General features: G+C 49.9%; 1 protein-coding gene across 3 annotated transcripts in view; it reads left to right on the top strand.

The window, feature by feature from the left end:
* The window catches only part of PLPP4 (phospholipid phosphatase 4), a 113,588-nt gene that overhangs the window by 21,404 nt on the left and 71,223 nt on the right, over positions 1-20,961 (top strand). For 2 of the 3 annotated variants that reach the window (XM_032878464.1, XM_032878454.1), the window contains exon 2: positions 19,985-20,093. In XM_032878464.1, the coding sequence (XP_032734355.1) occupies positions 19,985-20,093 (109 nt within the window). Of the gene's footprint in view, positions 1-19,984; positions 20,094-20,961 lie in introns of those variants that run through there. The other variant, XM_032878474.1, reaches the window with a different exon arrangement.

Raw genomic sequence — 20,961 nt, 5'->3', positions numbered from 1 at the left:
TGTCTTGTTCTTCTCATGCTTTCTGCTCAAACGTCCCTTGCTGGAGGAACCTTTGCTGAACATTTTGTTCAATGTCCCATCCCCCACCCTATTGCATTATCATATCCCCTGTTTTAGTGTTTGAATATACTTATTTTAATCAGAAATGATGCTGTCCATTATATATTGGCATCCTTGTTTATTGTCTGTCCCCACTCAGCAGGTTGTAAGCTCTGTAAGTACAGGAACTTTGCCTGTTGGGGTTGCTGCTACTGGTGCTACTGGAGTACCACCTTCACAAAGGCAAGGCCTTTCCAACCCTCTTCCATTTCCACCCTACCTGTGCATCTTGGTGTGCAAGACAAGTTTGCTGAATGAATAAATGTTTCCTCACACTGCAAATAACTCATATTATACATTTTTTAAAAAAAAGTTGTTACCTTTATTCTAAAACAAAGGATGACAAACATAATTTAATTTATTGCTGGTGACCAGTGGCCTCAGGTGGTTCTGTGGTTCTTTTTGGTTTACTAAGGTGTAAGGCACCTTTCCCATGCACTAATAGAAGGTTTTAATTAATGTGGTTTTTTTCTTATAGTTTCCATGTTTTTCTCTCTATGTGAAAGGCTATGGACACTATGTTTACTTAAAGAAAGTGTTATTTCTACTACAATTTGCGGCTGCTAATCTGCAAAGGGCCTTGAAAGGAGATAGTCATCTTATTAGAACTGTGTGTAAAGTAAGAGTGAATAGGTTTAGCTTCAGGTCTAAATAGCTCTTCTGTGGTTAAGTGCTTGAATATGGGGCATGCCTGAGGGCTTTTTAAATTGTTCACTGGTTCTTAGAGAGGAATGGTCTTGATAGTTGTGTTCTGCATGAGTGAGATACTACAGTTCTTGTTACTGAGTTTGTGTTTCCCTGGAGTACAGCAGGAGACTATATCATCTGGCTACTGTAGTAGTTAGAGGTTGAACAAGTAGCTCGTCCAGAGAATACAGGCAATGGCTGTGCATCTGGGGCACAGCTGGGCGACGCTGTCAAGGCCCATGCCTCAGGACTCTGAATCTGACCTGCTCTGTCCAGGGTTTTATCAGCTACTTGGATAAAGACATAGACAGCAGGCTTATCAAATTTGCGAATGACACAAAACTGGGATGGAAGTCTAATATGTAGGATAATAGAATCAAGATTCATAAAAATCTTGGCAGGAATGATGGGTCTGAAACTAACAAGGTAAACCCTAACAGGATTACATGTGAAGCCTTGCAGCTCCCTTCTACAGGGCCAGCGGCAGCCGCCGGCAATGGGAGAGGCCTGGCTCAAAGGCAGTTTGAGTACAGAAGACCAAAGAAGGACTTCGGGCCTCCTAGATGCTAATTTTTTAAATTAATTATGCCTCATATGCTTTTTAAAATTAATTATATCTTGTATGCTATTGATAGCAGTAGGACCTCGAGATCTGGAGGATGGTAAATCTCCTCATAGCACTTCTTTCCTGGAGTACTTTTCTAGTTCCTCTCTCCCATCCCCTCTCTCAAGCTGTACTGGCTTCCAGCCCCCAGCTGAGCTCTGACTTTCTCTGGGCAGCTTTCCCTGAACCTGCAAGATGGACAGCGCCCCTTCTCCCCATTACAATGCTCGCCAAACCATGTGGCTGTTGTCTGATTGTCCATCTTCTGCTTTGCATCAAGGACACATAGGGCCTCTGTCTGCCTTATTAGATGCTCCTCCCTGAGCAGTGACCCTGTGATTGGCTCACAATAGATGGATAGTGGATGCTCTGATTGTTGGTATGACCCCTCTCAGAGTATGGGGCAGGATTCTAGACCTCATGCTATTGGATCTTGTACCCCGCTTGCCAGTGACAGGTTTGCAGACCCTGTGCTGTGGGGAACAGGGCATGGAATTGTAGATGCTTAACTAGACCATGCCCAGGTGTGGACCGCCAAGGAAGGAGAGTGTAGACCATCCTGGGGGTTCCAAGACCTCACCGGGGATGTCAGAAAGAAAGGACAATGCAGTTCCTCGAATGAAAGAGCTTTAAAACAGGTGGCGCTCTCCAGCCACGTCCCGCTGCTTGCCTGGTAGACATCACCAATTAACCGTGAAAGCGGAGTGCTGGAGGGTCGTTGAAAGCCAGTGATCGTAACAGCCACCGCATCAACAGCACACCCTGCCTGGGCTCTCCCTGGCTGCCAAGCACTTTGTGTCACAGTGCCCCCGGCCTCTGGGTGGGGTTTGGTGCTCCTGCTGTCTGTGTGGGACAGATGAGGACACTGAGACCTTCTTCCAAGTCAGCTAGTAAGCCCCTGATAACTGAAATCTGCTCCTACTCCAAGGGACACTGATGCTATGATCCTGTGGCCTTGGGGTTTAGTAACAGCCCCTCCAATGTCTTTAATTACAGAACTTCAGCGGTTGGGATTTTGTGCCTGCCTTGTAGAGGCCCCTTCTGCCTCCTTTGTCTGTTTTCAGATGGGGAGCTGACCCTCTGGTGCCTCAGTGTATGATCCTGGGAGGCTGGTGCTGGATTTCCCTCTTCTCCCAGGATGGCAAGTGGCCCAGCTCATCTGCATTAACACACGACACTTGTCCTCTGCAGGCCTTGAGGTGGTGTGGGGTGATGGGCAGAGCTCCCAGGCCCGAAGCCAGACAACCCTGGGTTTGCGTCCCCGCTGCCGCTTAACTAGCTCCAGAATCGCCATCCGATCACTTAAACTCTCTGAACCTCAGCTGTGAAATGTGGAATTAGTCTCCAGTTCTGTAGAGCACTTGACCCCGGGGCCCACTTGACTAAAGATGGCTCACGTTCCTGTCTGCTTTCAGGTTCTCAGCTGTGTAGCCCATGGGCGAGGTTGTTAGAAAGCTGTTGTCTGGATGAGCTGAGCCTTTCCATGAAAACCAGCTGACTCCGGATTTCCACCTGTGTGGGGCTTGGGGGCTTTTCTGCCTTGTAGGGGTGGGGGTGGAGGCGGAGGGAAGGATGGAATCAAATCCTCAAACTCTCCCGGCCTCATGCAGCCCAGGTCGGGTCTGTGTCCAGGCCTCTCTGCCCCTTGTCATCCTGGCCTGGCTATGCTTGGCCTTCCCAGTTGTCATGTGCATGTGCGTGCATGCGTGTGTGTGTGTGTGTGTCTGTGTGGGACACCTACTTCATTTTCCACAACTCTCTCTCATAGCCAGAGATATGATTACAGACCATTTGTTGGAGGGGATATCAGCAAATGTATGAGTGTTTTCTTTGTTGTTTTTGTTTTTGTTTTTATTCTGAACTCGTGGACAGAGAACATCCATTCCTCAACTGATTCTTTCCTCTGTTAGATGCCAGGTGAGAACTCTGGGTCCTGGAGACATAGCAGCAACCAGACAGAGAAAGTCTTTGCCCCCGTCGAGCTTGTATGCCAGTCCAATGAGAAAGACTAAAATAAGCACAGAATTAAAAATATAGTCTGTTGGATGGTGACGAATGGTTGATAAAAAGGCAGCCGAGGAAGAGAGGGAGGACTGGTTCTCAGTGGGTGCTGCTGTTTCATGTGGAAGTATTTGAGAACACTGGGCTGATAGGATGCTATTTGAGCACCAGCCTCCCAGTGAAGCAAGTGAAGGGCGAGCCTTGCAGGTGTCTGGGAGATACGTTTCAGGTAGAGGAAATGGCAAGGACAAAATCCCCATGTGGGGGCACTTTGGCAAGTTCAGGGGCCCCGGGGGAAGCCGTGTGGCTGGAATCAAACAAAAGAAGCACAAGTCCGGGAGGGATGTGGATTGGCCAGCCTGTGGATTCCAGACCCTGTGGGGAGGGCCAGATGCCATCCTCACCTCTGCTAGTCCTCACTGCTGGGCAAGTGACAGCCCCAGGATCACAGCTTCAAGTTGCAGTTCAGGGTCTAGTGCGGATGCACATGGCTCCCAAGTCCTCGCCGTTCTCGCTGACGGGACTGGAACACGTCTTCCCCATCGCTGTCCCTGACCACATCCTCACTGTCCTGGTTCCCTGTGCCCCTGCCCCCAGTCTGGAGGACTCCTGGCCTGCAGAGGGGTGTCCCCCCTTCCCTGAGGGGCGCTCCCTGCTAGGGCTCCACGTCGTCTTCATCCACGTGAGAGCTGGGTTAGATTGGACATATTGTTCGAGTTCAGGACATGGAGTCGGTGCTGTCTTCCATCAGCAGAGGGGAGCGACAGTGCCAGCGACCTTTCCCAGGCCCCAGGGTGGTTTTGAGCGAGGTGGGCTGGAGTAGTTTTGATCAGGTGCAAACAGCAGAGCTTAAAATAATGCCGAGCTCTGTGGGGATCGTGAGGACTGAGTGCTGTGGCGTGTGTGATGCACTCAGGAGGTTCTGGGGCAGCGTGAGTCCTGTCCAGTGTCTGCCGTGGTCACCATGGGGGCCTAGGGTGGAGGGACATAGACACGGGCGCTGTGCTCACGCAGCTTCCAGCCTGGCGGGGACCCCGGCGGTCCCCGGATATCGGTGTGGTAGTAAGTGTCACACAGGAAAGTGGACAAGTGTGATGTCACAGTGACTGAGCAGAGGTCACCTGTGTTATCATTTTCGGGACTTTCTTTGCATCTTTCTTCTTTTCCTGTTCATGTTTGCATGTCATGTCAACAACAACGACAAAATAGGGGCGCCCGGGATTTTCCCTTCGCCTCACAGCGCGTCGTCACAGTTGTCACTGTAAATGGCCAGCATGTGGCAGGGTCATGTCCTGCAGGGACGTCCACAGCATAATCCCTGAAACTGTGGACGTGTTACTTTACATGGCAAAGGGATTTCAGGTCCCAGAGGTAGGTAAAGCTGCTCGTCGGGTCACCGGGTGTTGGGGAGTGTTATCAGGTGGGATCCGTCTAATCATGCTGGTCTTTGAAGCCAAAGGAAGAGGAGGCAGAAGAGGGGGCCAGAGAGGTGCGGGGCGCACAGTTTCAGACCTACTCTTGCTGGCCGTGACGTTGAAGGGGGTCATGAGTTAAAGAACGAGGAAGACCTCTAGAAGCTGGGAAAGGCAAGGAAGTGATTATCCTCTGAGCTTCCAGAAGGGAGTGCAGCCCTGCTAGCACGTCCATCTAAGCCTAGCAAGATATGCATCAGACTTTTTTTGTGTGTGTGATTTTATTTATTTATTGTAAAGGGAGAGAGAACACTCGCAAGTTGGGGGGTGGGTCACGGATGGAGGGTGAGACAGAAAGACTCTGAAGATATTCCACACGGAGCCCAGAGCTGGACCCGGCGCTTGATCTCACAACCCTGAGATCGTGACCTGAGCTGAAACCAAGAGTCGGGAGGCACCCCGCATCCCACTTTTGACCTCTAGAACTGGTGTTGTTAAACTGACTAAGTTTGTGACCATTTGTTACAACAATAGGAAACTAAAACAGTGGGGTTTCAGTTCCTCCCACCCGCTCCCTGGCTCCCTGGCGATGTGCACTGTGCCTTGTTCTCTCTGAATTCCCATGCCCGGGGCTGCTTTGGGCTCCGCAGACGTTTATTAAACCCTTTGCGTGTGCTCTGGGTTGTGCCTCCGAGGTCAGGGCTGGGGTGTGTCCCTTCATCTCTCTTTCCAAATCCAAACCTTCTTGATGCTCCCCACTGGGAGTGGTGGCCAGAGCTTAGGGACCTGCTGCCGGCCCAGGCCAATCTCAGCCCAGGACAGGGCAGCGCAGACCCTGGGGACCGCGGTGCTGGCTTAGCTCATGGCTAATGAGGTCTTCGGAGGGGACTCCCTGCAAAACAGAAGGGTTCGCGGGTGGAACGCAACACAAACACACATGTGTTTCGGTGCCGGAAGCTGGATTCCTTGTCACATTTTCAGAAGGACTATTACGGATTGAGAGGTAACGACAACATCAAAGAGAAAAAACACAGAAAAGAGAAAGGAGCAGAAGTGAAAGGAGTAGTGTCCCGTGGGCCCCTCGTTGCCTCCTGCCTGTCTCTTCCCTGCAGAGCGGCTCCGGAGCAGGGACCCACCATGGTTCCCCAGAGATTCAGTTTGGGTTGGTCTGGGACAGGGCCAGGCCAGGGCTGTTCTTACAAGTTTCTCGAGTGAGTGTGATGTGCAGCTTGGGGTCAAGAGGCGTCCCCAGGACCTACATCAGAAGCTCCTCAAACCCTAGAAGTCATTCCGTGGTATTGCTTAGAGGCCACCCAAGGACTTTACACATGGAGAGACGGAGGTTAGAGAAACACGTGCCCTCTGGAAGGTTAGGAGGCATTCTGGTGGCCTCGTGGAGAGCAGGGCCTCCATCTGTAGACTTCCTGATCGGCGTTGCCAAAAACCTCCGACCATGATGCGCCACCAGCTTCCCTCGGCGAGTGGCTTTCTTTCCGATTCTTTAAGGTTTTCTCACTTCTTCCCAAATCCTCCTTTAAAAGAGCAGCTGACCCTTGGATGGGAACAGACCCCTCTGTCCCAACCTTTCCTTTGATGAGGCAGGAGCATCTGGTGAGCATGAGCTCGGGTTCTGAAGCCACGCAGAGGTGGCTCTGAGATCTGGCGGCATGGATGCTGCGTGGCCTCTGAGAGCCTCAGTTTGACCCTCTGTAAAATGAGGGAATGTTAGTCATACTCCATAGGGTTTGTGGGGTTTTTTTTTCCTTTAAGATTTTATTTATTTAATTGACAGGGAGACCTTGAGCGAGAGAACACAAGCAGGGGGAGCGGGACAGGGAGAAGCAGGCTTCCTGCTGAGCAGAGAGCCCGACATGGGGCTCGATCCCAGGACCTGACCTGAACCTGAACATGATCCCGGGAACATGATCTGAGCCGAAATCAGATGCTTAATGACTGAGCAACCAGGCGCCCCTTACTTTGGAATGCACTTGGTGGTGGTCGGCAGTGTACGCACATTGACCTGGCGGGGAGTGAGTCCTCTCCCAGAGGGAATGATTGTGAGTTTCCAAGTGCATGCAGGGTTCGAGGACCTCTAGCTTTGAAGCAGAGGCTCCTTGGGCATTTGCGCCTCATTTACACCACCTGTGCTGAGGTCAGCCTGCGGGGTCCATCTCCTGTAGGAGCTCAGGCTCTCCGGGAAGAGCCGAGCCCCCTCGCTGTAGGATTCAGGGGATCAGCTGTCTTCCTCTGCATGTCTCTATTACATAAAAATTTTCCAGGCAAGTAATTGCAGAATGGGGTAACAAGGAGGATAATAGGGGGAGATAATTGTGAATAAATCAGCTTGATTACACTTTTCCCCAAACTCGATTACCCAAATTTGCAGCGCCATGCAAAATCTCGAAAGCCAATTAAGACCTTCCAGTGAGGACTGTGGAATCTGGGGATGCCTCTTCGATAAGGCCAGCTGGCTGCCCAACAGGTTGAGAATGGCGAGAATCCCCCTTCTGTTTCTGCTTGGATATATTTTGGAAACAGCCAGGAAGTTTTATTGTTATGTTTTTGAACAAAGCGATTACATACACTGGTGAGAAGGTACTGTCTCTTCTGCTGAGAGTGTGTAGAGCGATTTAGAAGCACCTGCGGAATTTTACAATGCAGTCATTCTTCTTCTTTTTCTTTTTCTGTGTGCTGCATTTCTTTTTTAAATTTTAAAAAATTTAAATCCAATTTACTTAACATACAGGGAATTATTAGTTTCAGAGGTAGATTTTAGGGATTCATCAGTTGCATAAAACACCCAGTGCTCATTCCATCATGCGCCCTCCTTCATGCCCATCCCCCAGTCACCCATCCCCCCCCTCCAGCAACCGTCAGTCTGACTGGCAGTATTGCCCCGCTGCACTGGGTACTGATTCATGTGAAGATGCATGATAACACTCATAAAATAACCAGCTCAAAGACTTGGAAATCATTTAAGGCAGAGAAGCAACAGTTGACTTCTTTAGCAGTATACTGTTAACCTCCTTTTCCAGTATTCCTTGGTCTTTATACTCAGTGTTTTCCTAGCTTTACTGAGCTATAATTGACACATAACAGTGTATAAATTTAAGGTGTATAATATGTTGCTCTGGTACATTTGTATATTGAGAAATGATTTTCACTGTAGTATTAGCTAGCACCTGCACTGTGTCACATAGTTAGTGTATCTTTTTTGTGGTAAGAACATTTAAGATCTATCTTAGTACATTTCAAGTATATAATATAGTATTATTAACTATAATCACCATGCTATACACTAGATCTCTAGAACTTATTCATCTGATAGCTGGACGTTGCTACCCCTTGAGCACTGTCTCCCCATTTCTTCCACCCCCCACCTCCAGCCCTTGTTAACCATCATTCTAGACTCTTTTTCTATGAGCGTGGCTTGTTAGATTCCACATATGAGATCATACAGTATTTGTCTTTCTCTGTCTGACCTGTTTTGCTTAGCATAATGCTCTCAAGGTCCATCCATGTTGTCACGAGTGGCAGATGTCCTCACTCTTATGGCTGAGTAGTATTCCATTGTGTGTACATAAATATATACCACATCTTCTATCCATTCATCCATTGTTGGACACGTAGGGTTCTTCCCGTATCTTGGCTATTGTGAATAATGCTGCGGTGAACATGGGCGTGCAGATGTTAGGGATGAAGATGTCAATTTAGAAAGACCAAGTTGGGCTGGCATGGTCCTGGGTATACCTGTTGTCCCCACTACAGAAGAGCCCAAGTCCTGGGATGGCCTCCTGGGGCCAACATTATTCAGGGAGGGCTTGGAGGGAGGGAGAGAAACTTGGGAAGGAGAAAGTGGGCAGGGAGATGGATCAGAGCACAGGAGGATGGTGCCCCAGGAGCCCAGGGTCAACACTAGGCCCTTTGAGTAGGGTCACAGAACCTTCTCCTTAGGCAGGATGGTGAGGTTTGTTGAATGCACGAGTGAATGAAGGGGGAGTAAAAACTAGCATTTATTGGGCCTCCTTCCTCTGTGCCAGTCATCTCATTGATAATAATTCTTTTCCAGATGAGAAACTGAGGCACACAGAAATAGAGTGATTTGGCCAAGGTCACACCAAAGTACATGTATTTCAGAATCTGTGCTTCTCATTTAACTACCTTGCTGTACTGCAAACGAATGGATGAGTAAGTGAATAGATTTCCACTTTATTGATAAAGAAGCAATGCCACTGTGGGAGAGATCTTCCTATAATTAGAAGCTAATCAGCTCTTTTGATTCTTGGTCCAGTGTGCTGCTACCTAAAGCCAGGCTGATTCCTGTGTTCTGCTGGCAGACTCTGGGTCTGTCCGCTGCTCCCGGCACTCAGTGCTGCTGTCTGTAGCCTCCCATGGTTGGTGTCCACAGCAGTGTCCTCTAGCCCATACTTCCAGAAACAGGGACCTTGGAAATAGCCCAGGATCATGCTTAGAATGCCTGAGTTTGAGCTTCAGTCTTGTTGCTTGTCCTGCTGAATACCCTTGGGCAGGTCAAGGAGGCTCTCTCGGGCCTCAGTTGCCCTCTCTGGACAATGGGGATGGCAGTGCCTACTTTTTCATTGTGAGGAGTGATTGAGGGAAGGTGTAACGCATGCCCAGCAGGCTCCTGGCAGGTAGGAACTACTCAGAAAGTGATCAGCTGACCCATCCTCCCTCGCTCTGCTTCCTCTCTCCCCTTCTTTCCGTCTGGATGCCTCTGAAGACAGCATCTCATTGACTGTGTTACTAGGAACCATTCAGACAGTCTGTGTGGGATCAAACCCAGTTCTCAGCAGTGCCAGCGGCTGGGGCCATGATGTCGCTTGGGACAGAGGAGAAAGCGAGGCAAATTGGTGTTTCCGCAGGGGAGGGGAGCGGTTGCTGATGGTGCTGGTAGGGGTATAGAGATGGCTAAATACGCAAGTGCTGTGACCCTATTCGTCCTAACAAGCCAATCAACAGACGAGCGCCCCACAAATCCAGGCTTCCTGAGAAGAGAGGGACACACTTGTCCACTGGGGGCTCTGGCCTCATAAAGTGGGGGATCCTGGAGACTGTGAAGTGCCCCGCACTCGGGGCCCAGCCAGCAGTCAGCCTACAGCAGCCACAGAGATGAGCCCAGATGTCACATTGCACAGTCGAGCTGGGGGATTCACAGCCACAGTGTGGGTGGGGAGCAGCTGGGGGTGCTGGACCCCCGGCAGGCTTTGCCTTCCCAAGTGGGCAGCTTCTTCTTAACTCGGTCATCAGCGGGTTGCCCTGGAGGGATGTGGGCCTGATGTTGCCAGATCAAATTCTTCACTGGAAGCCAGAGATTCAGATTTTGCTGTAAGAGCTCCTGGTTTTTAAATATTGGCCATGAATTATACATTAAAAAAACAAAACAAAACAAAACAAAAAAAACCACTGAGCTGCCCAGACTAAATGTAGCCGTAAGTTCCTTTCAGTCCAAGGGCAGCCAGGTGCTAGCCTCTGGCTGAGGATTCCGTGTGGCAGAAAATTGGGTCTTTATCAAAACAGCTGCCGTGGGTTTGTTTAGTCCTGATGCAACACGTGTTTATTGAGCACTTACTGCATGCCAGGCACTGCCCTAAGCCCTGGGGCTACAGCTCTGATCAGAAGCGGACAAGAATCCCTGGTGCCCTCTTGGAGCTGGTGTTGTGCTGTGGACCTTCCACTCAGCCCGAAGCCGCTGTATCTTTGCAGCAGCGGTGATGACCCGGCTGTTCTCGATCCTTGTCTTAGGATGGTTTCAAGCGAGCGGATGGATCCCGGCCATAGAGCCGAGTCGTACTAACAGGCAGTGATTGCTTGGTCCTTGACTCTAGCTGGCCGTCTTTGGGGCCACAGAAACCAGCACGGGGGTGTCTGCGACTGTGCAAGGTCAAGCCCAAGTCCACAGGCCAATTTGACTCTGCATTAAGGATTTGAGGGTTTGTGTGCAAGTGGCCAGGAAAACACTTAAGGATGCCTGTAGACAACCAAAGGCTTTGGGGACCAACGTGAACGTCCTTTATCTGCTTAAAAACTACAGGCTTGGCCATGCCTCAGGGTAGAAAGGAAACGTCTTCTGCCTTCCCCAGACCTCAGCTTGTCATGCCAAGGGCAGGTGTACCCCAGTGTCTTGTCTCATATGCTCCCCACATGCTCTCCACCCTGACCTGACCCTTGCCATCAGCCTTTCCTTAGATCGTGGCTGCCCCCAGCCCTTAGCCTTCCAATCTGTGGCTTTTGTGTGTGTGTGTCACGCATGTGCCTCCTCTCACTTAGCAGCCCAGCTGAAGATCATTCTAGAACGTGGACAAGCAGGTCATGGAGAACATGGTCAGGAGCTTCGTTCAAGTCAGGGCTCTGCTGCTGTCTACCAAGGTCTTGGGTAAGAAAGGCCTGCTGCCTCCCTGCCGGCTGCTGACTGACACCAGGAGGAAGTCCTATGAGGCTGGAAGGAAGGAACAGCTCAGAGACACTCCAAGGGCCCCTGGCTGGTGTGTCTGAATGAAAATTCCAGCCCAGAAGCCCCTTCAAATTAAGTTCTGTCTTCACTGGGTTTTGCCCTGAGTATTGAGTGGCATTCTGTTCTGCCCAAGTGTTCTGCTCAGTGCGGCCTGGTCCATGCAAGGTAGGGAGAATGCTCCAGAGTGCTTTACGCTCTGGCTCCATTCCTGAAAACTTATTTAATCCAGGAGCGAATGCTTCATTGGGCATTCTGGAGTCAGAGCTTAACTGGAGATGAAGTCTGTTAGCAAAGAAATATATGCTTCCCTCCCACTTCTTTTACTAGGTTGTTTGTTTGATTGTTTTTTTGGAGTGGCTTTTGTTTGCCTCTGGCTCAGACACAGTGTGAGCAACATTTTCTGCTAGGAGATGTGTCTGGCTCAGAGGATGTTGCAGAGGGGAGAGCTTTCCTGGGGGAGGGAGGACTCTGAGCTCCAGGAAGCCCTGCATGCAGCCAGTGGAAAGCAGATTCCATGGGTTTCCTGGAGTCCCAAGCTCGGTGGCCTGGCTCTACCCATAGTCACCTGTCACCCACGGCTCACTGTCACTGACCTGTCACCACCCTAGTTTTTAAGAGCCTGCTTCCCGACATGCAGTCTGGGTAGCATCTGGGCCAGGGAGAGGACTCCTCATTGCCTTGGGCTTGGGGCCCCTCAAGCTGAGGTCTAGGGGTACAGGTTTTGGAAGAAACCTCCTTTTGTGAAGGATGTGACCTCATCCCTTGTCTCTCCTTTCTTCTTGCTGAGTTTTTTTCATTACTCTTTGTGTTGTTAGACTTGCCTGAAATGATGCTTTCCAAGAGCATCGGTTGGTTTGGTTGATAAAACACTTAATTTTGTAAGTATCTTTTGGGCCAATGAGCAAAATCACTAAAAAAAACTTTTTAGTGTGGAAATTGTCAAATACCCTCCATCAGTTACCAGCACTTTGATTTCATCCATTCCCCCCTCCCACACTATTGGTGGAGTATTTTAAAGCGAAGCCCAGACATGACATCATTTCATACGTCAATGCTTCAAAAACTTCAACCAATGAGAACTTAAAACAACAACAACAAAACTGAACCAGCTCCCCAGGAGCTCCATACCATTTGTAAACCCTGATCAAAAGAACACCAGATTTCTTTGAATCAGGACCTAAATAAGGGCCACACATTCTTATGTGGTAGGCATGCTTTTAGGATTTTTTTTTTTAAATCTGGAGTTTTCCAGTGATAAGTAGTCTTCATGCCAATCGTTGACTGCTTCTCATGGACCCCAGTTATGATACCCCAATTCTCATGACATTTCAGGTGAGTGTGCTGCTCATTTTACAGATGGGGAGGGGCCTCTGCCACTTCTCCAGGTCATGAAGCCCCAGCTGGACCCAATGTATTCGCTTTTGCAGGCTGCGTATGTGTAGACCAGGATTTTCTGTTTGAATTCAGACAATTAAAATGTTTTCCATCTTCTGTTTACTTCCAGAGGGGAGGCACCCTCTGCAGAAACGTTCCGAAATCAGTGGATTAAATGTTTGGAGTTAAAAAAAAAAATGTTTGGAGTTCCGGAGTGATGGGCATAGTTTTGAACATGGTGCTTCTGCAAAATAGACTTCCATGTACGCCCCTGCTCTGTGGCAGGCGGGTTTGGGTGTGTCCTGCTTTTTCCTTGCTGTGGTTTGAAAATGCTGTTGTGACAGAAGATGACTGTTGGGGAGGGGGCATCTGCTGAGCGCAGCACAGTGGGCTCTCTGTGGAGGTCCTTGTGCACAACCTCACTGTTCCTTCCTCACTGCGGCCCTGAAGCTGGGGCAGGGGTGGGGGCGCAGGGTATGGTTACCTGCACTTCTAGAAAGGGCACCCAGGGCTCAGAGAGCAGGTGTTCTGTGTCTAGGGTCACACAGGTCGTAAGCGGCAAAGGTAGAACAGAAGCTATTCAACTCCCCAGCTCTGCTAACACTGTATTTCCATTGCTATATTGCCTCTGTGCTATTCCCCCCTTTGGGGTTCCTCTCCTGGACTCCTCTATACCAGCCTCTCGTCCTGACCAATTTCCAGTATACAGAAAAGTTGAAACAGTAAAATGATCTTCCATCCACTCCCCATAGATTGGGCAATTAACATTTTACGCTATTTGCTTTATTCTGTAGTTATATGTTTTATGTACAATTTTCTGAGCTATTTGAGAGGAAGTTGCTGACAGATCATTATCCTAAGCTCCCTAAATGCATCTCCTAAAAATAAGGCATTCTTCTCCATATCCATGTGCTTACGACACTGAAGGAAATTAGTACTATTCCCTGATGATCACCTGATACCTGGTTTGGTCCAGTCCTTGTATTACCTTAGTTACCCTCCAAATTTCTTTTTATGGCTTTTTTACTTTTTTGACCCAAGATCCAGTCAAATGTATGTTACATTTGGTTGTTTTGTCTCTGCAGGTTCTTGTAGTCTGGAACATTCCTTCTAGCTTTATTCCTGGACTTGTCTAATTATTTGTTTGAGGGCATTTGACTTGTTCCCCTGCCCTTATACTCTGGAAGTTGGATCCAAAGACTTGATTAGGTTCAGAGTATACGTATTTGGGAAGAATATTCTTTGAGGTGCCGCGTACTGCGTGCGTCAGAGGCACACGGGGGTCTGTGGTTGCAGTACTGGTGACCACAGGTGGGGGAGGCAGGATAGGGCTGTGTTCCTAAAAGCTGAAGAAAAGCTGGCATGAATAGGGAGTCTTGGGGTGGCGGCTTGGTTTTATTCATGCTGCCTCCTCTTGGTCTTTTCTCTTCCTTCCTGGAGCTGGGTAGATCAAGGACATTCCCAGGCTTGGCCCACATATTTCCACCACGGTCTCATCCCATAATGTTCAGGAGGGCCTCGGCCAGAGGTATGTGCTCTGATACCCTGTCTTTACCCCATTGACGAGGAGGGGTTCCTACCCTGGGGTTCTGGGGATGGCCGTAGTGACACTGAAGATGGGGCAGAGAGATGGATGGAATTTATTGGTCGCATATACTCACAGCAGGAAAGGAAGATGCCGCCGGCTGGGCAGGGCTAGGATCGGGGGAGAGCAAACCAGCAGGGCCTGTGGGAGGCGGGCTCTGTAGTACCAAGAACGTGGGGTGTCCCCGGTGCCTGCAGGAGGACGTGATTGGCCTATTCCTGGGTTGGGAAGGGCTGGAAACCCAACATTCCAGGATAAGCAGAAATTGCACCGGGTCCCTCGATAAGGAGGATTGTTTGGTGGCGGGACCTTACCTGAGGGAGCAGAGTGGGGCGGGGAGCTTGTGGTCAGGCTGTTTGAAGTCCATGTGGTTTCAGGTGTCAGGGCAGGACACGAGATTGGGCTGTAGTTTAAGGCTTTCCCCCGCAGGCCAACAGCATATGCCCGTGCCCTCTGGTGCTTCACATCTTCACCCTGTTTAGAATCTGTCCAAGCCTCCTGAGATAAGTGTTCTTGTCAGCATTACTACAGAGTAAGGAGACCAAGGCCAGGAAGGGAGGTGCCTTGTCTAAGGTCATGCAGCCAGTAAGGGAGAGTGGAAATCCAGCCCAGGCTGCCCTCCAGAGTCTGTGCCCACGGAGGGGAAAGGGCATGAGCGTTGGAGCCTGGCTTTGCCGGCACCTCGGCCCCGGGTGGCAGTCGCCCTTGCTCAGCCTGCCTTCTCATCCTTCACGGGGCTCGCTGCAGAGAAGAGAGTTCTTTTTCTGGCCAGGGCTGGTCTCCTGGGTGACGTTCTCCCAAGGGCAGGTGAGTGGCAGGTAGCTTTGGTGCAGGGGCACCTGCTGCTCCCAGGAGCCGGGAGGAAGGGGCTGGAGGAAGCACCTTCTCGGGGGCTTCACGTCTCTCGTGATTTCTTCCCTTCCCTCCTTCACGACAAACGTCTAGCTGATCTCAGTCTTCCCCCTGACTGAGAACTGAGATCCCATGTTGCTTTTCCCAAGAGTAAGGCTATATTTCTAATTGTGGAAAACGATACCTCTTCCTAAAATAATTGCAGATGTCTTTACAGTGGTGGGCAAGGCCTGCGTGTGCGTGTGTGCGTGTGTGTATCTGCATGTTCCTTCCTTAAAGTTCCAGAGTGTGCTCAGGAGGGTGTGGGATAGTGGACATTCCATGGCACATGGAGCTGTGATGACTTAGGCAAGAGACCCTTCTCCTGGTGGCGTCAGTTCCCCCATCTCTAAAATGGGGATAACAGCAGTTGCTACCTCACTGGGCTCTTACAGAGAGTAAATGAGTAACATTGGAAAGCACCCAGTCAAGGGCATGGCGCAAGATGGCTCCGAACATGGTAACTAGCTATTTTTATAAAAATTGTTACTCTTGTCTTTGGGGCAGCCAGTGGCCAGACTCAGGAGAAGGCTGTTCGAGGGCACGTCCCTGGCCTGCTGGCTCATAGAGATGATTTATCAGCATGTTCTCTCTGTAGCTTCATCTTACCCCTGGCCCCGGGACTAATGGTAAATCCAGTCCCCTCCTCCCTCTGTAGCAGCTGCCTGCCTGCTGACCACATCCAAAGCCCACTTGTCCATGTTTTCCCTCTTGCACGAGAGAGGCCCACTAGAGAGGACAAATCAATAGTTCAATTAAGAAATGGGCTTTACTTTGTTCTTGCTTGGAAAACTTCTCTCTCATGAGTCTTGATTTTCCCTCCTGCATGTTGCAAGGTACAGAAGTGACTGCCCAGGTCCTTGTTGGCTCACAGAATGGCCCCGTGGTGAGTGGTCGTTGTTGACATCCTGTCTGATTCTCTTCCCTGGGCACGGAACCTCATGCCCCCTGGTAGGGGATCATGGGGAGGAGTGTCCTTCTCAGACCCACAACGTGTCCTCAGCACTGTTCAAGCCCACGTTGCAGGAAGAGCATTTGGTTGAGGCCTTCAGTGCCCCAGACACCATGCCAGATGCCAGCTTTTCTTACCACTAATGATAGCAGTATTATTACTGCCCTGGAAGGTATGGTCATCCTGGGAGGGGCTAGTGGGGAGGGATATGAGGTCTCAGAGAGGCTAAGTGACTTTTCTCAAACCACCCAGCAGTCAAATGCCAAAGCAGGGATTTACACCAAGTTTAAGGGTCTGGTTAAGCTCATTTTCAGTATAATCTTGTGTTGTTTTTGGTTGGGAGTAAAGGAGGTAGAAATCTGTGCCTAGTATGTGACTGAAGTGTTAATCTTTTCTTCTTCTTCTTCTTCTTTTTTTAAAAGATTTTTATTTATTTATTTGACAGAGAGAGAGATCACAAGTAGGCAGGAGGCAGGCAGAGAGAGAGAGGGTCAAGCAGGCTGCCCGCTGAGCAGAGAGCCCGATTCGGGACTCAATCCCAGGACCCTGAGATCATGACCTGAGCCGAAGGCAGAGGCTTAACCCACTGAGCCACCCAGGCACCCCAGTGTTAACCTTTTCTTGAAAACGGTATGTTATCAAGGTCCATGACTTAAAGATCATTGGCAAGTCTGTGGAGACTTTTAGAAGATGATGGGGAGATTCTGGGCCTTTGAAAACTTGACTTTGATTTAGAAGAGGCATGGGGGACAGAGGCATCATTAATTCCTTACTAGTGTGATGTCAAGATGGGCCATTCTTCTGATTTCCTAACTCTGGGCTAAATCTGTTGGCACATTCAGCATGTGAACAGTGATAGATATACATCCTATAACATTTCTGGGGGTCAAGGTCCTTATAAGTGGCTCTAGGCTAGAGGCCATCTCTTGGGTCCAACTACTGGAACACTCCTAAGCTGGCATCTCCTCAGATCAGGGTGGGCTGGCGATCTGTGTAGACAGCACTCTGATACCTGTAATTGAAGACTTCAACATCTCATTCCCCAATCAGTGACCACTTAGGGTCCCTTGACTGTAATCTTTGCAAGATTGGGGACCACATATGTTTTGTTCACCAGGGTTCATAGAGCAATACCAGGCATATCACAGGCACTCAGTAAGGGTTTGCTGAGCGAGTAATAACCAGTAGGCAAAGTTGATGGTCTGCTGTCTGTCCCCTACTGCACTCCTTCTTATATAAGCAGATATCATAGGCTGCTTGAAGTCATGCTGGGCTGTGAAAACAGGACTGGCTACCAAGAGAAAAAGAAAGACAGAGAGAGAGAGAGAGAAGATAGAAACCCAGCCTAAGGAGGATGTACACATGAATTAAAGAGAGAATTGCCCAGCATAAAGTTGGAATAACATCTTCGAATCTTCCCAATGTACGTTTCCCAATTTCTTCAGACCGCATTATCAGAAAACTGGGGAGAAGACAGTAACACTGTTCTCCTCTGCCAAGAATTGATATGTAGTTTGATTAAGATAATTGTCAAATTCAAACAGCCAAGAAATGAAAGAAGCATGACTTGGATCCACATCCAACAGCAAGTTACCTGACTTTGGGCAGTTAGAATTTTCAAAAAAGAAAATTGTATGTTTACTTTAGTAGTAACTCTTTTCTTTTCCCATCAAAATGTTTTGAACTGCTTCCATGACCACAGCTGTGCTGGAGAGAATTTTATGGGCTTGTGAGGTGAGTTTAGAGGACAGACAGTGTGAGTCCCCAACTCCATAGTCACAGGGAGGGCACCTGCCGTTGGTCCCTCTCACCTGTCCCTCCGTCCTCGCTGCCTCGCGGGGAAGCTCTGGAGGTCCCAGGCAACAGTGCCAAAGTAGAATTTAATAGCAGTCTTTGGTTTTCATTGTATTTATTTTGATGTTTACCAGCTGTTTATGGAGGGAACGCTGATTTCATAATTAAGCTCTGACATGAAGTTTCTTCTAGGCTTTTAGTTTACAAAGTCTCACGGAAAGTCATGGTCTGGGAGGAGGGGGGATAAGGCAAAATTGACTAACTTGGTTCTTAAAAGGCCAAAGCTGGGAAGCACCCCATTTCCTGCTTGAGAGCTGTGTGTGTCTGACTTTAGGGCTCCTGTGCATGCCCTGGGGGGGTTATTAAAAATGAAGATTCTGATTCAGTAGATCTGGGCTAAGTCCCAAGATTCTGCATTTTTCATAAGTTTCTTGCCTGTGAGGCGGATGCCCTGGCCCCTTGTGAATCAAAGGTTGACCACAGGTCAGTGGCATTGGCACCACGGGGCAGCTGGCTGGAGATGCCAGCTCTCTGGCCCCTCCAGGGACTGGCTGTTCTGTAAGCACAAGACTTCTGCCCTGGAAGCTGGGTTTCCATTGCCTGGCTTCCAGACCACCTCCAGAGAGCGTGTGGAAGGGGGTTTCCAGGCCTGCGATGTCCTTTCGTGGTAACCACCCTATACTGTCTCCAGAACTTTCCATCTCACCGCGGGCCCATCTCTTCCCTCGTTTGCTTTCTGAGACCCAAGTCCTCTGCGTAGCTGCCTCACTGTCTGGATTCTCGTAGGCAGACATTGGTGGCTGGAGCGTGGCTGGAGAAGGGACATCTATCTTTCTTGGCTCTGCTGCTCCTAGAGGATATAATTTGCTTGATAGATGCGTTCTGGCTGCAGCTCCTCGGGGTGGGGTGTGGAAGTGTGCAAAAGGCTGGGTGCATGAGGCTTTAAAAAATAGCCAAGAGAGTTATAACATCTGGGGGACAAGCTGGCTGAAGAGGGATGTGCTCAGTGGTGTGGGCAGCTGCGTGGGGAAGGCGTGGAGATCAAGGTCCTGGGGTCTCTGAGAGGGGAGTTGTGGGCCCATTACAATGATGACAACCGGGGGTTGGCATATCATTATTTTAAACCCAAGTCTGTCATCTTAAACAGCCTCTCTCTGGTGGGACCTTGCTATATCCCTGCCAAGAAGGGGCCTCCATTCCCTTCTTGAATCTGGGCTGACCGAATGACTCACATGTCACCAGATGACACCACAAGACCTCCGAGACTAGGTCCGAAAAGACATTCAGCCTCTGCCTGGCTCTGTTGGACCCCCATTCTGAACTGAGTTCGCCAGCTGGAGAACTGGGCAGGTGGATCAGTCTGACAAAGCAAACCATACTCCTGCGGGCTCTGTCCCCCCGGCCCCCTCTCCGCCCCATTTTACTCTTGGTGGTGTTTGCTTTCCTTCCGCCTGGGTGTTGTGGGCTTCCGGGGTGTGGGAGGGGTTGGGAGGGTGATGAGAGGAGGATGTGGGTGCTTAATGCTGTCTGGTTTCTTAGCAGCAGCCCTAGAGTCCTCCCCATTTCCCTTTTCCTGCCTCCCTTCTTTTCTGTGTTCCTCCTGCCCAACCTAGTCTTCTCTTGGAGGCTTTTCTTGCTCACTCTGCCCCCTACTGGTGGAGCAGTGTCAGGGCGCCATCGGGGTGAGGGAGGGAAGGAGCCCTTGGTTTGTTCTTCTGTGGTTCCTGGCCCTCCTTCACCTTTGCTCCGTGTTGAGCCCATTTCCTTCCCAGAGCTGTGCTGCTGGCCTGGCCTTGCCCCACTCTGAGACCCCCCCCCCTCATTCTGCCTTCGGCTCCTAGTTCACTCTGCAGACCTGACTTCTATGGTTTTTGTATGTCAGCTTTGCCGCTGTTCTTTTATGCCCAGAATTGGGCTTTGGCTGACAGAAGGTTCTACAGAGTCTCAGTAATTCTTTCAGTCCATGTTCCCCTCCCAGGGCAGCCTGTTATTCCCTTCTCCTCCCCCAGAGGCTGGATTCTCCACTGAGGGCCTGTGGCCGTGGCCGTCTCGGGAACTACCGGCGACAGATGAGCGCTCAAGCCCTCACACGTCTGTCTTTGTTTTGTTTCAGTTTCACGGAGTTTTTGGACCCATTCCAGAGAGTCATCCAGCCGGAAGAGATCTGGCTCTACAAAAATCCTTTGGTGCAGTCCGACAACATACCTACCCGCCTCATGTTTGTAAGTACCGTGATTTCATGGCTGATTTGACCAGTCTCCCAAGTATGAACCAAATGGGTTTCCGTTTCTGCTCTTCTGTCCCCTGCTGAAGACCGTGAGCTGTCCAGAAGAAAGAGGAGGGCAGCAGCCCATCACATGAAACTCAGTTCCAGATCATGACGGACGCTCCTTGGTCATGTGAGAACGGGTAATCGACCTGCCACTTTGGAAAGAGAAGGGACCCGCTTACCTGAGCTGGGCCGAGTTGTTTCCCAAGTATTTACAGTAAAACAAGACCAGAAACCGATTTCCCTGCTCCATCTCTTTCTAGGATAAAACTCGATTTTACCAGACTCGGGCACCATAGAGGGTCCTGTGAATGGCTCTTCTGGTTCTAGCTGGTCAGGCAACCACGGATGAGACTGCCTTGTATGACTCAGTCCCAGGATAGTGTTTTGTGTCTTTCTGCCTCTAGAGTAAATGGGCCGGCATCCAGAGAGCTGGTGGATATAATGGCCTTACTTTTACCTCTTCACCTTGACCCCCCCATGGCAATCAAGGCCTTGTATATTTCATTTCCGATGTGCCAGACCCTTTGCTGAGAGCTTGAGAAAGAAGATTATCTCATTGAATCCCACCCAGCATTCGGTGAGAAAGTGGTTAGTCTTGTCCGCATTTGCAGGTGCAGAATTGCATCCCAGAGAAAGGAGGGAACATGCCCAGATCCACACAGCTAGTGAGTGCCAGAGCCAGGATTCAGATCCAAGCAGCCACCTCTGAGCCCGGTCTCAGCCATGAGGCTGCCTTGTAGGGTAGGAGCCCAGTGTCCAGGACTCCTTGCGGATGCTGATTGCCTCCTAGGGAATTGCCATCAGGCCTTTCTGTAGCA

Source organism: Lontra canadensis, unplaced genomic scaffold, assembly GCF_010015895.1.
Source record: "Lontra canadensis isolate GAN:19392208 unplaced genomic scaffold, GSC_riverotter_1.0 scaffold3, whole genome shotgun sequence".
NCBI classification, from domain to species: Eukaryota; Metazoa; Chordata; class Mammalia; order Carnivora; family Mustelidae; genus Lontra; species Lontra canadensis.
Note: the sequence above shows the minus strand (reverse complement) of the source record. Positions and strands in the feature narration are given on the sequence as shown.